The sequence below is a fragment of the Columba livia genome, chromosome 20 (genome assembly GCF_036013475.1).
Source record: "Columba livia isolate bColLiv1 breed racing homer chromosome 20, bColLiv1.pat.W.v2, whole genome shotgun sequence".
NCBI lineage: Eukaryota > Metazoa > Chordata > Aves > Columbiformes > Columbidae > Columba > Columba livia.
In genome coordinates this window covers 2488190-2505334 of record NC_088621.1, presented here as the reverse complement: position 1 = coordinate 2505334, position 17145 = coordinate 2488190, and the positions used below count along the sequence as shown (strand labels likewise).

Here is a 17145-nt window from a genome sequence, read left to right as displayed (position 1 = left end):
GAGAGCAGCATGGCTAGAGGTTTGATTGCCTCAAGCTTTTTAACCTTATCAGAAAAACTAAGGTTGATTGTCTTGGCAAATCAGCCAACAGCAGAAAAGCAGTTGTTGGAAAGCACAAGACTGGGTGTAAATAGCCAGTAATCGGTAAAACGCTGTTGCATAGTGACATGGCTTTGCCAAACGCATGGATAATTAGAAAAATCTAATTTCAGCTATAAAGATCCCGGGCCCTCATTCCAGAAAGCACTTAAGCATGGGCTTAGTACCATAGAGGTGCTAAAATGACCCTTTGGAGGAATTTGAAGACATGTCAGTAGAAGGATCCTGGCGAGCTTTTCTCATGAGGTGCAGATTTAGTGGGACAGAGTTCTGTGTGCGATGGAGGAGGATGTATCGACAATGGGATTTTTCTGATTGGGAGGGAAGGAGCAAATATACTTTCTCAAATTGAAGGCATGTTTGTAACATTTGTTAAGTCTTCCTGAAAATGTTGCATGCACCAATTTTCACTTCAAAAGTCATAGATACCTTTCTGGGAATCAAGCTGATTTTATTTATGCTTACTCAGAATCACAGAGTGTCAGGGATTGGAAGGGACCTCAAAAGCTCATCCAGTCCAATCCCCCCATGGAACAGGAACACCCAGATGAGGTTACACAAACAGGACAGGAAATCTGGAACTGAAACAGTCCCTAAGCCTTGTAGCTCTAGTTTCTGCTGATGAGCTGGTTTTACAGGTAGATGTTTTGAGCGGTTGCAGGAATGACAGCTGTCGTTCTGATGCCGGCAGCCGGGTGATGGAACAGACAGCTCCGGCATTTCCCGAGCGGGGCAGCCCGCCCGATTTGCCAGGTGCAGGGAAGGGCTTATAACTCTGCAGGGACGATGGAGGACGCGTTCAGTTAGAGAAAATTTTCGCTCTGCCACAAATGAGATGATGTGCATGTTTAGGTCATGCTTTCAGAAAGTCCTATCACGTTTTGCATTATACATATGACCTATTAGAGAGCAGCATAGGGGAAAGGGACCTGGGGGACCTGGTGGACAGCAGGATGACCATGAGCCAGCACTGGGCCCTTGTGGCCAGGAAGCCAATGGTACCTGGGGTGGATTAGAAGGGGGTGGTCAGTAGGTCAGAGAGGTTCTCCTGCCCCTCTGCTCTGCCCTGGTGAGACCACACCTGGAATATTGTGTCCAGTTGTGGCCCCTCAGTTCCAGCAGGACAGGGAACTGCTGGAGAGAGTCCAGCGCAGGGCAACAAAGATGCTGAAGGGAGTGGAGCATCTCCCGTGTGAGGAAAGGCTGAGGGAGCTGGGGCTCTGGAGCTGGACAAGAGGAGACTGAGCGGTGACCTCATTCATGTTTACAGATATCTAAAGGGTGAGTGTCAGGAGGATGGAGCCAGGCTCTTCTCGGTGACAACCAATGATAGGACAAGGGGTAATGGGTGCAAACTGGAACACAAAAGGTTCCACTCGAATTTGAGAAGAAACTTCTTCTCAGTGAGGGTGGCAGAGCCTGGCCCAGGCTGCCCAGGGGGTTGTGGAGTCTCCTTCTGTGCAGACATTCCAACCCGCCTGGACACCTTCCTGTGTAACCTCATCTGGGTGTTCCTGCTCCATGGGGGGATTGCACTGGATGAGCTTTCGAGGTGCCTTCCAATCCCTGACATTCTGGGATTCTGTGATACAGCAGAAATATTTCTTAAATAAACCTGACATGTTATGTCAGAGAAAGAGATTCTATTTTAATCCTTTTTCTTTATTGTGAAGATATTATATGATGATAAAATATGGATGTATAGGGACAAGTTTTCCTCTCACTTCAATGGGCTGCATCAGGAGCAGTTATGGAAAAGTTGGTTCAACAGTGAAAAACTGGCAGAAGGAAGAGCAGAATCTTTCTACTTGCATGTAGTAACATTCCTCATCGTCATAGAAGTCTGGTGTAGTTTTTGAGGTCTCTTTTATTTTGTACCTGCAAAGCATCTCTGAATCTCCAAAGTTAATGGTGAAATTATTTCTGATTTCTCTGTTTTACAGCTGGTTACGGCAGAGCTCTAGTCAACTGGTAGAAAGAGGATATGAAACCTCCTGTAAGGTTTGGAGTGGAAAAGAAATGCTCCCTATTTTACACCAAATGGGAATCACTGGTATTACTTTTCCCATTTTACAGGTAATGTTGTATGCTATATAAATGAGTACCGGAGCGCATAATATTTGTGTTAAAACATCTTAAAATGTACATAAGATAAATGCTAACAGATCTTTTAGTTTACTGCAATGCTGAAAAGCTGTCTGAAAATGATACCTGATGAAAACCAGCAGGGTTTGGGCTACTGGAATTTGTGGAGAATCGAGGTTTTAAAGGGTCTAACTCCTTGTGTACCATTGAACCATCGAGTCACTGATAGTTTTGTCTGTTCTATCCATCTGCATTTTTATTGACTGTTGAAATGTATTTACACTATTTTCAAGCTTATCTCTCTATGTAAGCCAAATATGTTAGAAGTGTTACTTTTCCTTTCCAATTCTGTCTTCAGTTTGACTTTGTAGGTGTATCAGGTGAACTTTTCAGACTGTGCTGGTGATTTTGTATTAGCTTGGTTTTGATACTTACTTAGGATGTTGTTTCTGTGCAATTTGTTTCCTCTTGCAGAAACATCTTGCTACTGTTCTGGAAAAAGAAGAAAAAATATCAGTGCTTGGTAGAGAGGAACTTATTGAGATACCAGTTGTGAGCCCTGCCACTCAGATTGTGCTGAAAGGGTTATTCATGGTGCTTTTATTTCTTTTTAAAGATAATAGCAGGTCAGTGCAAATATATAGCCTGAGCTATGTGGTGGTTTTTAATTCAGCTGCTTTGCCAAACTGCCTCTTTCATTTGTGCGACACCTCGGTTGTGGTGTCTGGCTTCTGAGCAAAACTAACATTTCCAAAAGCTTTGGAAAATCTATTTATGTGGGAAGAATTTAAATACTACCTTTTTTTATTCGTTCCCAAAGGAGTTCAAATATTGAAGAAGTTTATTTGAAGGTTAGGTGTACAGTTTCTTGCCAAGTTAAATATGCATGGGTTTTGTTTTTCTGCATAGCACTTATCATTTGTCTGTCTTGCTATCTTGACTACTAATGCCAGCAGTTACTAAAAATTTCAAATTCAAACCTTGTTGTTGAAGATTAATTATTGTAATTTTATACTTTCAGAAAAAAAACCCAATGAAACGTTATTTTTTGAATACTTAAATTGTAAATGCATTGTAGCAACACTGTCTTTGCCTTGTATGATCTTAACACTTAAAGTTTGATTGCTTAATTGTAGTGTTTATCGATATTTCTATGTCCCTATGTAGGTATGCAGATGACTACAGAGTTGCTCTACAGCAAACCTATGCCTGGATGAATGAAAACCAGCCTGATGTTTCAGAGACAAGCGCCTTGGTTACAAGGCCCAGGCATAAAAGGAATTTGCGGCAGAAAACCATGGTCCACGTGCTTAATTTTTGGTGCTTGAATCCTGCTGTGGTAAGTTGAGCGTCAAATAGGAGACCTGAAGTCATTTGAGTGATAACAAGTACATAAAAGATCTTACAGCGATCGTATTGGTTGTCTGAGTTTCTTCTTTTCTTTCTCCAACGTAGGCATTTTCAGACTTAAGTGATGTTAGAACAATTGTTCTGACATCTGGGACACTCTCCCCAATGGATTCATTTTCTTCGGAACTTGGTGTGAAGTTTTCTATTCAGTTGGAGGCAAATCACATTATTCGGAACTCACAGGTGAACTTTCGCAGTGTTGTTGCCTCTCTGGAGGTGTCATGCTTACTATTGTAAAAGAAAGAATGACTGGTAAATAAAAACCATTACAAACCCATTCCATAAGTAAAGAGAAATGTACAGAATGGACTATTGCTTGGATTGATGTGATTGTACAGTAATTTCAAATGAAAAAAGGGGCAATTTTTAGGCACGTACTCCCCTAGAAAAGTCACACTATTTGGTAATAGCCACCTTCTATCAGTTAGTGCACTTTCTCTCCTCTTTTTAAGTACTGAAATTAATTTGTTTAGAAATATCTGAGTATTTTCTCTCACACATAACATTCCATTGTTTGACATCATTTAATCCAGTTTGCATTGCCTATTTAGAATGAACTTTTTTCCCGTGAAATACGCCAGGTTTGGGTTGGCACCGTGGGAGCGGGCCCGAACCGGCGGAAGTTGTGCGCAACGTTCCAGCACACGGAGACCTTTGAGTTCCAGGATGAGGTGGGAGCTCTCCTGCTGTCCGTCTGTCAGACCGTCGGCCAAGGAATTCTCTGCTTTTTGCCATCCTATAAAGTAAGGAAATCTTCATTCATATTTGTCCTTTAAAACTGCACACGCTCTACTTCAAAATGGACTGTATAATCTGTTGCGCTCACATCAACATATATAAATGTTTACAAAATAAATGTGATAACACATTGTGCTGGACCACTCTCCATCATCTTTGCCAAGTGTTGGGAAACTACTGCCCAGGGAGGTTGTGGAGTCTCCTACTCCTAATGAAATAAACTTTATGTGTAGAACTCGGCAGCAAGAATGCCTTTGCATGTTCTTTGTGTTCTGTTTGAGCGCACTATTCATACAGTTAATTTCTTCTTTCCTTGTTTCCCTTTCCATTTCACTGCCCTGGACATTCTAGTGTGTTTTTCCCAGTCAGGTGGGAATTGCCCACTGGCATCGGCTGAAAGGAATCAAATTTCTCAATTTCAACCTATGTAATATCTAATTTCATTGTCAACAGATATCTAATTATGGTTAATCTGTACCTCACAGTAGTTCTGCTTTCTGCTCTATTAGCTCTTATTGTTATTTATGGTCAGCTCTGAGGAACAGGAATATAAACCTACAATATCATTCTGTAATTCATGCCCATTTTTCTTGTGATGCTTGCAAGGGTGTGGCTTTTTCATTTTAAACCATCATTTATGATTTTAAAACATCCTCTCAACAAAACAAAAACCTCTCAAAAAGCAAAACAAATCCTGCCAAATTAACAAAAAGCCCAGTAAATAGAAATCAAAGCTTCAGACCATTTGGCTGGTCTCTAAGGTTCCTTAACAGAGAATACTTGAAAAAATGAAATAAACTGTATTTCTTCTTTTTTACAAGACGTTCACGTTAGTTTTATTATTTAACAGAAAAGGCTGCAAAGTCAGAGGGTTTTGTCTTCACTGAGTGTGTGTAAAGAATCACAGTCGTCAGTGCAATTACTGACAGTAACCATTAGGTGACCACATTAGACCGGGTAATATACAATCACTGAAAAAAGCAGAATACTGCCTACAGATTTATATAACCCGTCTCACAAAGCTCTGCACTTATATGCAAAGTTAACAATCTGGAAATAAATCTTGCCTTCAGTTTATTTAAGAATTGAAATGGGAGCATATTTCAATTTCCACTATCATGGTTATCCTTTTGCTACAGTGTATAATGTTGAACAGTACGTGATGGTCGATCTTACGTATACAGACCTGACAAACATTTCTGTTTTTATGAGAATAGTAATCCGAATTGAAAGTATCGAGAGACTTTGTAATGACATTTAATAAAGCAGGAGGTTGCTGGGCAGCCCTGGGCCCCTTCCCCCTCGCTGCCCTTCTGCTTTGCTGAAAGGTCACTCAGCTCAACATGTCGGGTGGTTTTTTCCTTTGCGGGAACACTTCCACCCTCCCAGTGAAAGTATTGATAAATAGAAATTGCAGACAATTGAAGCGTGATATTTTAAAATCACATTCCCAATATGTTTCTATGGATGCCCTTTTTCATTCGGCTTCTTTTATTCTGGGCTGGGTTGCCTTTATGTCTGAGATTAATATGTTGAAAACACAGAATAATGTAAGCATAAGCATATTAGTACAGGGAAAACAAGGTCTTTTTCTTTCACCATCATACAGAATGTTGCTTACCTGCACATTTGCATTTCAAAACTGATTTTCAGAGATTTTCATGGGGGAATTGCTAGGTCTTTTTAAAAAACTGCAACTCTTCAAGAAATAATTCAAGATCTGATTAATATATGTGGTCATGTACCTCACTAAATTAACTGTTATGAGTTAAGCAGATTTTTTGAGGGCTCATCTTGTTTTGCAAATCGCTAATTATTTGCTTGGTAAACAGAGTTAATTTTATTTTTCTGCAAAGCCTATTATTCACTTAGTTCAGCTAGCAAAGTCTATGTTGCTTTCCTTGTTTATATACAAGAAGAGTGCTAGAGATGGAAGTTGCATCACTGCACATTCATTCACTCCAGTTCATCTTGAATTTCATAGACTAGTTTCACTTTAATAGAATACAGGTGTATATTCTTTTTGTTGTAAGAAGAGTAAACGAACATTTTTGGGCCTCAGTCTATGAGAATAAGAAGAATCACAGAATCATAGAGTATCAGGGATTGGAAGGGCCCTGGAAAGCTCATCCAGTGCAATCCCCCCATGGAGCAGGAACACCCAGATGAGGTTACACAGGAAGGTGTCCAGGCGGGTTGGAATGTCTGCACAGAAGGAGACTCCACAACCCCCCTGGGCAGCCTGGGCCAGGCTCTGCCACCCTCACTGAGAAGAAGTTTCTTCTCAAATTCAAGTGGAACCTCTTGTGTTCCAGTTTGAGCCCATTACCCCTTGTCCTGTCATTGGTTGTCACTGAGAAGAGCCTGGCTCCATCCTCATGACACTCACCCTTTGGAGGAGTGTCAGCAACTCCTCCCAGCTTGGTGTCATCAGCTAACTTGCTGACAGTACACTCTATTCCCTCATCCAAATCATTGAGGAATACATTGAATATGAATTGAAGGTGTTGCACCTGCCTCAGGAAGCAGAACTTGCAAACTCCGCCTGATATAGGTTGTGATGAAGGATGCTGGGACCCCGGCGCCAGCACCCACGCAGGCTGTTATCTTCCTCTGTGCCCCTCCGTCCCCTGGTTTGTGGTTTGGTTTTTAATCAAAGCAGCTGTAGCAGAAGGAGCTCAGTGCAGTTTTGTGGGAAAATTCTGCCACCTGGTTATCTCTGTGTGATTTGGAATTACTAGGTGTGAATATGAAAAAGCAATAGTAGAGAAACTTGCCTTTATCTTAATCAGGTATTTGAATGAACATATTTTCGTTGAAGACAGACTGTTTAAAAACTGCATATAGCAAATATCCGAGGTTAATAAAGTAATGGAGGAAAATACATGGATGAGGAGACAACTATGCATCAGATACTTGTCTCCACGTTGGATAGGTGTCTGTTTATGGTATGAACGGCTGTGAAGCCCTGTTTCATGAATGGGATAATTTACAATAACATGCAAATTTTTGTTGTCATTATCGGAGTTCTGGCACATTGACTTTTTAAAAATAAGCTTAATCTTAACATTTACTAAATTGCAAACCTCGCTGGTGATACTATGCAACAAAAATGCATTTATGTGAAAATCAGTAGCAACTCCAGCAAAAACGCTCTATAAAAGAGAATATCAGAAGGTGAAAAGATTACTCAGAAATCTAAGATGCTTTTAAACAAGATTAAGATAAGGACCATTAGGGTTCATGTCGCCGACCTGTCTGCATTAAGATATATCTTGCCTGGTGCCTGCGTCTTAGATGATTCATTCAATATGTGTCATATCAAAGTCAAGGTATCCAGCAAGGAGAAAAATGCTAATGGTTATAAATTTTAGTGCTAATCCATCATGATGAATTAAGTGACCTTTCTTTAGTAGCTTTTTTACAAAATAAGCTTAGGACAATAGTGTTAATGTTGGTGGTTTGGTTTTTTGTGTGTGTGGTGTTTTGGTTTTGTTTTTTCCTATGAGGCATTGCTGGTTAATTTGCATCTGCTAACTGTATTTCTTTTGTATCTGTTGTCCTTGAAAGAGCTTTAACTTTTGAGGTCAACTGGCAGCTTTACTCCATAGTTGCACAGTGTTGCTGTGTATTTTGCATTATACTGGATTTAATTGTTTTGTAGAGGGAACTATCTTGGCCAAATGGGGAAAATTTCAAGATAAACAGCAAAGCAGTCACTATTTCTGTTTCATGAACCCCTTAGAAGTGGCAGAATTACCTAAATCTACCTTTAAAAAGCTGTTTGCTATACTCTTCATGAAGTGTCTGTAAAACGGATACTTTTTTCCATACCAGTTGAGTTCAGAGTTTAAGTTGGGTCGGTCTTATCCCACGTTCCTGTTCTCTTGGCCAAGCACGATTTTCTTCAGTGAGCACAGACAGGAGCGGGTGTCAGCAGATCCGTCTGGACCGGAACATCTCTGGTGGTGGTTGGGGCTCCCCTTCCATGGCCAAGATCAGCCAAAGCCGCAGTGAAGCTGCAGACAAGTGCTGTTCACCCTTCCATTGACAAACCATCTTGGCAGTATCGCACAACTTTAGGCGAGCAGGTCTTAATATTAATTAACTCTCTGAGCAGCGCAGAGCATGACAATAAATCTGACTTGTGCTGTTTTCAAACAGGCTGAGAATCTTCAGGTTCAAATAACTACTCAGTAGTAATTTTGAATAAACAGGAGGGACCTCGGTTTAACCTCTGACTGTTGCACAGTGCAGCGAGTCTGCACTGGGTATCAGAGCAAGTCCTTGAATACACTGTCTGCTGGCCTGGACATAAATGTGCCACCCCTCTGTATGACAGCCTGAGGGAGGGATACAGTTTCAGTATTAATTCGGAATGTCTGGCTCTTCTTAGTTTAAGACAGACCCCTTTTCTTACTGAGATGTGTATGAAGTCTATGTCAGAGTGGCAGAAAATGAATTGGTCATAACTTGAAAAAAGAACAGAATATTTTCATTTCTAAAACTTTCCTGAAACACACTTTTGTAAATAAATTACAAGAAACCCATTTTTTTCCTGCCATCAATAAGAAAAAACAATGCTGCCTTCAGACAACTTTTACTTATTTAATAAATGACTTCAATAAATTTACAAAAGATGGTAGTCTGTTTAGCCAGGCCTATTAAAAGCATTAAGATTTGAGCACTGGCTGTTAAAATGAGTAAATGGCAATATCACCAAGTTAAACAAATGCCAAAAAACATTTTCCAGAGTACTGGGATTGTAACAATACCATTAATGAGGGCAAAGAGGTTTTAATGCAATTTGCACATTCTAAAGTTTCAAAAAGAGGTTTTGAGTTAGTGCATTATTAATGTTCTGAACATCTGGAACTATGTAAGAGCCGCAGACATTGAGCAAGTGCAGGGTTTCCCCACCAGGTCTGATGCTGACTGATTTCCTCCCTAGCGAAAAGCTTGTTTTAAGACGTTTGAGACAGTAAAATGACAATATCCAGATAAGAGATAAACATTCCACTGTGTCTTTTTGGCTTGTAATGTGTATGGAGGAAAAATTGGAAACCATTAGGTTTGTGCAGTTAAAAGGCGAATCTGAAATTGAATAGGAAGATGGTGATTTGCACCGCAGATGGTTGCTCTGTGCTGCAGTCGCATGGATTGCAGAACCCGTGTGTGAGGAATTATCTAGTGGTGTCGGGTGGCTTCTATAAGATCACTTACGTTTACTGCTAGGTGTACTTAGGTATAATATGCAGGGATAAATGCTTTATCAAAAGCAATATTCTCCTTGATATTCCTGTTGACAGCTGTAAGACTGCTTGGAGGAAGAGATTTACCCCTGCGTGTAAATATTTGCAGGATGTGGGGATCTGTTCACACTGAGGATGTTTTATGACAGAAATTTTCCTTTGAGGTTACATAAACGTTAACTTTCTGCGTAATTTTAAGGTTAAATAACGTTATTTACACTGCTCCATCTTTAAAATGCTACAGGAAATAGAATGTTTCAGTGTGTCATCTACTTTCAGTTGTTGTAACTATAGCTAACATCCAACATCACGTTCATTGGGGTGAAAAGAAAGGGGCCTTTAAACAGGCTGGCATATCAGGGGTAAGTTATGAAATAATTGTAAATTAATAATGATGCTCACTTTCTGCAGAGCGTTTGCTTGCTGCTCTCAAGGGAACAGCGTTCTCTTACTCCAGAAGCCGTATTGGTTTGAGCCGAACAACTGCAGCGGTGCTATTACAGTGTGTAAGGAACCCTAAAAACAAGATAAGACTTCAGGGAATAGAATTGTCGTCCTTGCTATCTCAAATTATGTGCAAGTGCCTAACGATGAAAGTAGAGCAAAATGATGGCAAAGTAATTAAACAAATGTGAGAAACGCTTTGTGTCTCTTGCCACGGTAACGATGGCGCCGTGGCCCCGGGAAGGTGCTGGGGTTGGTTTTGGTGGCTGCGGGCGCTGAGCTTGGGCTGGTGACACTGAACTGACCCGCTGGGCGTTTTCTTCTTTGAAAGGAAAGGCTTATTGCCAGATTCGTAGTAAAGCGATTTCTATCTGATGGGTCAAGGAGCAAGTTGGGCTGCATCAAAGAGAAAATTTTGTCTTTGGGGATGATAACTGACAATCTGAATAGTTGCGCAATATTTGTTTTATTTCTTAAAGAGTATGACAGGATCTTAGATGACCGGCTATGGATAATTTTCCTGGTTTGGGGGAAATTAGAGACAATTCAAACGTTAGATAATGCTTAAAGACCTTAGAGGAGATGAGCCAGCAGGTCGCTGCTCAACAGGGAGGTTCTTCCCCCTTTCCTTGTGATGGCTCTTGTGCTACTCTGAATTTTGTGTCGGCTGAGTCAGGTCTCTATTTGGACTCTATCAAAGGAACAAAGGAAAAGTTTCTAGCACCATGTTTATTTTTCCTTTTTCCTCCTGGTTAGTTTTCTTCTGGCCTTGTGAACTGCGTTGGCTCATCGGGGGGTCAGAGACGTGTCAGAGCTCAAGGGAAGAGCTGGTATTGCACACTCAAGGAAAGGAGCACGATCATCCCGTTTACTGCTAGAGCTTGGTTTCAGAGATGAAACATTGCTGTGCTTTTTTAAATCCACATTTTTCAGTGATTGCCCTTAATAAGAGAATCTATAAAGCCACTCGTTTGGAAATTCTGATCTTTTTATGAGATATGGTTCTATTATGAAGTTGCTAGCGTGAAATGGCAGTGTTGTTAACTGTGTGTTAACCAAATAAACCGGCGAGTTAACTCAGGTGAATATTCTGGGTGAGTGGAAATTTGGGTGAAGCGATTCCAAAGGAATGAACTGTTCTGACTTCTCGTTCTGTGGAAACCCGCAGAACCGTGGGGCCGGCGGAGCCGTTTGCTGTTTGTACATCGTGCTCAGTGCAATGGGACAATTTACACATGGTCACCCTTGAGTACGCAGCGCCCGTCGTGACCAAGTGCTGTGGCGGGTCAGTGCTGTTGGCTCAGGGGAAATTTCTAGGTGTTGGTTGGGTCCTACCTTATCTTCTTGAATTACTGCCTGCAGAGAGTGAACAAATCCCCTTTCCGTGGCTTACTGAACTGCGGTGACCAGCAAGGGACTTGCAATTATTCAAGTGCCCTGTGGCACTTGCTTTCTACATAGAGCAGAGATACTTTCTGATAGCATCTGCACATCGGAGAAAGTAGAATCCGTAGCGACAGTCTGTGGCAGATTATTGGGTATTATGTCTAAAAAAATTATATGCCATACTGGTAGATGAGTGTTTTGCCTGTGAATTTCACACCCTGAGAGTTGTGCAGTTGAATATTTTATTATGCTGTTAGTTTAAATACCCTGAGCATACAGCATCAGGAAAATAGACTGAAAATCTATTATTGTTTCTCACTTCCGAGCTCTGACTTGTCAAGTGTTGCAAGCTGAATTGTTGTATCTAGTTAACACATGCTCCCATTTCCGTTTGTAATTAACACTTTCTGCTTGCATATTTTTCCTACCATTTAAGTAGTGACTGCACTGAACATGAGTTTTCACAGTCCCGAAGTTTGCACTCTCTGAGTGATAGAGTCCAAAAGTAAATAACAGTTACAGTCAACATGGTTTTTTCCTCAAGAGCTTTTCTTTCAAACTGTATCGTATGTGTGGTGAAGGTACATCAAGTGTATACAGTTGGGAGACAGAGAACTGTTCCAATTCATTCTTATCATTCATGCTCTTCTGTCTACAGAACCCTATCTCATCTCTCATTTGTTATAGAAATGTTGGATACGTAGTGAACTTTAGCAGATTGCTTTAAAATTTTCTTTCAGGAAAGTCATGGAATAGTTTCCTGCTGCGTAGGATTAATTGCTTAGTGTTCCCTCCTTAATTGCTGCCGACTCAAGTACATGTTTCTTAAATCAGTGGCCTAGGTAAGGGTCATCATTTGTGTTGTTGTGATTGCAGAAAGTTTTATGCCTTTGCATTACTGTGTTTTAACATTTGCTTCATTCTTTGACTCCGGTCTGGAATTGTACTGATTTTTCTGTTCAGTGGTACTACTTCCCAGATGAGATGTTTTACATGTCTCCAAGAATCAGAGCTGATATTGTTGCCTGTTATCATAATTGATCACTAAGTAAGTACCTATTCAGAGCTAAACATGATGCATAAAATACATGGTTGTTGCTGAGAAATTGTCTTAGTTCGTTGACATGCACTGATTTCACAGAATGTCAGGGATTGGAAGGGACCTGGAAAGCTCATCCAGTGCAATCCCCCCATGGAGCAGGAACACCCAGATGAGGTTACACAGGAAGGTGTCCAGGCGGGTTGGAATGTCTGCAGAGAAGGAGACTCCACAACCCCCCTGGGCAGCCTGGGCCAGGCTCTGCCACCCTCAATGAGAAGAAGCTTCTTCTCAAATTTAAGTGGAACCTCTTGTGTTCCAGTTTGCACCCATTACCGCTTGTCCTATCATTGGTTGTCACCGAGAAGAGCCTGGCTCCATCCTCCTGACACTCACCCTTTATGTATCTGTAAACATGAATGAGGTCACCCCTCAGTCTCCTCTTGTCCAGCTCCAGAGCCCCAGCTCCCTCAGCCTTTCCTCACACGGGAGATGCTCCACTCCCTTCAGCATCTTCGTTGCCCTGCGCTGGACTCTCTCCAGCAGTTCCCTGTCCTGCTGGAACTGAGGGGCCACAACTGGACACAATATTCCAGGTGTGGTCTCCCCAGGGCAGAGCAGAGGGGCAGGAGAACCTCTCTGACCTACTGACCACCCCCTTCTAACCCACCCCAGGTACCATTGGCTTCCTGGCCACAAGGGCCCAGTGCTGGCTCATGCTCATCCTGCTGTCCCCAGGACCCCCAGGTCCCTTTCCCCTACGCTGCTCTCTAATAGGTCATTCCCCAACTGATACTGGAACCTGGGGTTGTTCCTGCCCAGATTCAAGACTCTACACTTGCCCTTGTTCTATTTCATTACATTTTTCCCTGCCCAACTCTCCAGCCTGTCCAGGTCTCTGGATGGCAGCACAGCTTCCAGTGTCAGCCACTCCTCCCAGCTTGGTGTCATCAGCAAACTTTGCTGTATAACAGAGGAACAATTACCAACATTTCTGAGGGAATATCCATATTTCTTAAAACTATTTAATAGCTACAGTTGTAAAATGCCTTCCATAAATTAAAAAATATTTTCTCTGTTATTTTTAATAGAAGACAAAAAGCTAAAACTTGTTACTCCTCCACTCCTGGAGCTTGGGTTTTGACTGGTGAAGAGGACAACAGCGCAGGATGCAGATTTCAGTCGTGGATTTGATTCCAGACCACCATCTAAATACTTTCTGAAGTCTTTCTTTTTTTCTGGAGAGCTTTCTGTGCATGAAGGATTGCGCTCTCGCTGGAACGTGGAAGCGTAATGATAGCCTGGGGTGAATGTACAAGCAGTTCTTGTAACACAGAAAGCTGTTGTCTTGGTTAATTTTAAAACCACAAAAGAAAGCCTGTTTTGAACCAGGTTGTTTAGAAACAGCTGCAGTGGAGCTCAAAGACTAAATACTTCAAAGGCTATCCCAATTTTCCGGTAAAACGTTGGGTTTTTTGGGAAAAGGTTTTATATAAAAAAGCTGCTTTAACTGTAGAAGCAACATATTAACCATGTTATTCTAGAGTTTTTGGCGTGCAAAACATTTCATTTTTCATTACTGTTGTCGCCGTTCACATATTCCATTATTTAAGGAGGTTATTGAAAAATTGATGGTATGTTGGTACCAGAGAGACATCCTGTAGGCTGCAGTGTTGATTTATGGCACATGGAACACAGTTCAGTGCTTCAGTTTCCTGCTGGTGAGCGGCACTTTGTCATCGTCCCTAAAGAAAAATCATACCAGTGAAATCCCCTGTGTTTCCCCCAAGTGGAGTGATGCATACTTTTTCTTTGAAAATGATGATGAATTATTCACCTTTGATTGTGCTGGAGTGTGCACACGGTGATCAGAATCTTGTTCATAATACAGAGTTTTTCACCATGTTCGGGGTTTAGTTTAATTATGTAGTTGTTGCATGGGAGCTTGTATCTATTTTTTTTTTCCCCTTCTTTTTTCCTTCCCCACAGTGTGTCTGCCAGGCTGGTGGGGACTAGCACAGATTTTACCCCCATTCCCTAGCATATGGAGGTATCTCAACACATGAACCTTGGACCTAAATGTTTGTTTTCCTTTCATGTTTGTTTAAATGTTTTCTTGAAAAAAATCAGTACTTCTAAACTTCAAAAGACACTTTTTCCACACAAGTTCTTGAAAATCAGACGCCTACATTGTTTTGGAGTTTTACGCTTCAAGGTGATTTTCTATTGCGAAGGAATTAGAAAAGAGATCTAAGTGAAAAATCTCTTGAAATAGCACATGTAGTAGTGATATGGATTTCCGATTGAAGGCGGCTTTCTCCTGGGAGCTGTGGTGAGGAAAGACCCCGTGATCCAGACCACCTGTTAGGAAAATGAAAAGCCTGTGTGATCTTTCTTCATAACCGTGGAAATATAAGATGTCAGAATAAATGTGTGACTCAGGTCAAGGTCCCTTCGCGCCCCCCTGGATTCCATCTCTAGACACGAAAAAAAACCTGCAGCTTTTCCTCTAGAAGGTAATAATAACCTGCTGAGCAGCCATCAGCCTCAGCACTTTGGGTTTAATTTTGGAATCATGACTATCTGTGCAAGCTTCAGTTTTTAAAAAACACTTTTAAAAAGCATTTAAGTACTTTTGCTTTAAATATATGCACTTTTATTTTACACACTTGATGAGATTTCGGCTGTAATAGGTGGTCAGGGCTAGCAGTTGAATACATATGAGAAAATCTTCCTCATCAGCTAAAAAGGAGAGAGGTTCTGAGTCGGTGTTTTCCTTTGGAAGCTGTACTTAGGTGAGCATCCGTTCTGGGCTCATTCCTTCCCAGCGTCGACTTGTATTTCAGGACTTTTCTAAACTCTTTCCACATTAAAATTCCTCTCTGTTGCCTGGTATTCATATTCCTTCCAACAAAGCAATCAAAGTCGGAACCCTATCATGTTCCCCACATTCTTTAATTATTGCTTTCACAATAGAATGCTGTTTCCTGATGGCAGAAAAATGGTGAATAATAATTTTTAATATCTATTTTTCTGGTTTGCAGTTCTGGCGCATTTCATTACAGAGTCTCTGTGACACTTTGGGAAAGGAAATCAGACAGAAACCGATCTGGAGTTAGTGCCCCGTAAACCAGGTCTGGCTCAAAAGAACGTTTCTTGGCGCTGCTGGTCCCAGCCCCACGATGATAATAAATACTTGGGGAAACGTGCAGTAGGAAAGAGGCGTAGCCGCTCCTCGATAAGAATAGCATCTTTGTGTGGCCTGTTTCCATTCAAATGCTGCGTTAAATCGGCTTATTTTTGGTACGTAAAGAAAAGATTACCTGTGCATGTGTATTTATAGGGATATTTGATCTTTTCCTCCAGTTTCCCATTAACAGTGGGAAATTAACATTCTGGTTTGAAAGTAGATTTTACTTAACAAATGAAAAAAATTGGGCGGAGATATATTCATACTCTCTTTCAATGAAGCTGGTTATCATTAGAAATGGAGAAAATGAATTTTGAAGCTTAAGATAGTTTTTTGTGAATAGATAGGTTAGTATTTTGTATGGGCTTAGTCATTCAAAAGAATGAATTTTAAATACCTCTTTGTGTTACGTTGGTTACCTCCCATAAACACGAAGAGGTTTCTGTGAATCAGGCTGTTGCTTAACCTTTCATGAAAAACTAATTGAGTGCAAACAACTGCTTAAATAATTCAATGGACTAAGTTATTCTTGGCTGGTATAATCCCAGCCTAGTGCAGTGCAAATGTCTGGGTGTCAAGCAAAATGGAGGGCTTTTCTTTTTTGGTGAGGAATGCGATTAAGCTTGGTGTCATCAGCAGACTTGCTGATAGTACACGCTATTCCCTCGCCCAAATAATTGATGAATATATTGAATGATACAGGCCCCAGCACTGCCCCCTGAGGCACTGCACTAGATCCAGGCCTCAACTGGTCTGTGCCCCATTGACCACGACTCTCTGGCTTCTTCCCTTCAGCCAGTTCACAGTCACCTCACTACCCGCTCATCCAGACCATACTCCCTCAGTTCAGCTGTGAGGATGCTGTGGGAGACTGTGTCAAATGCCTTGCTCAAGTCAAGGTAGATCATGTCCACCGCTCTGCCGTCATCCATCCATCTTGTTATGTCCTCATCAAAGTCAATGAGGTTGGTCAAGCACAACTTCCCGTTGGTGAAGCCATGTTGACTGCCCCTAATGACCCTCTTATCCCTGATACGCCTTGAGATGGCACCAAGGAGAAGTCGTTCCATCAGTTTCCCAGGGATGGAGGTGAGGCTGACTGCTCTAGAGTTACCCGGGTCCTCTTTCTTGCCCTTTTTGAAGTCTGCAGTGACATTTGCTTTCCTCCAGTCCTCAGGCACCTCTCCCGTTTCCCGTTTGCCCTTTGTGAAGACTGGAGTGACAAGTTTGCAGAAGGATCTGTCAGTGTATAGATTTTGTTGGTTTTTTACTGAAAGGAAGAGAGGAGGCAGCTGATGAAAGTGAAGTTTCTGTGATATATAAAGCGACCCGTACTGTGTTTTTGTTGGCAGTCCAAATGCTGGGAAGCATTCTGTACTAAGACAAGCAAACTGCTTTTCTTCTTGACGTTCTCTCTGAATGGAAGGGTCTTCAGTTGAGGTAGAGAAAAAAAGCCTCTTATTAGTTTGGTTTTGACACCTGAACAAAAAAGCAACACATTG

The 17145-nt window shown here is 41.5% G+C and overlaps 1 protein-coding gene across 6 annotated transcripts in view; it reads left to right on the top strand.

Moving 5' to 3' along the window:
- The window catches only part of BRIP1 (BRCA1 interacting helicase 1), a 46882-nt gene that overhangs the window by 11930 nt on the left and 17807 nt on the right, over positions 1 to 17145 (top strand). For all 6 annotated transcript variants that reach the window (XM_021300432.2, XM_021300429.2, XM_065036272.1 and 3 more), the window contains 5 exons: positions 2043 to 2175; positions 2659 to 2810; positions 3352 to 3523; positions 3640 to 3777; positions 4176 to 4337. In XM_021300432.2, coding sequence (XP_021156107.2) covers positions 2043 to 2175; positions 2659 to 2810; positions 3352 to 3523; positions 3640 to 3777; positions 4176 to 4337 — 757 coding nt within the window. The remainder of the gene's footprint in view (positions 1 to 2042; positions 2176 to 2658; positions 2811 to 3351; positions 3524 to 3639; positions 3778 to 4175; positions 4338 to 17145) is intronic.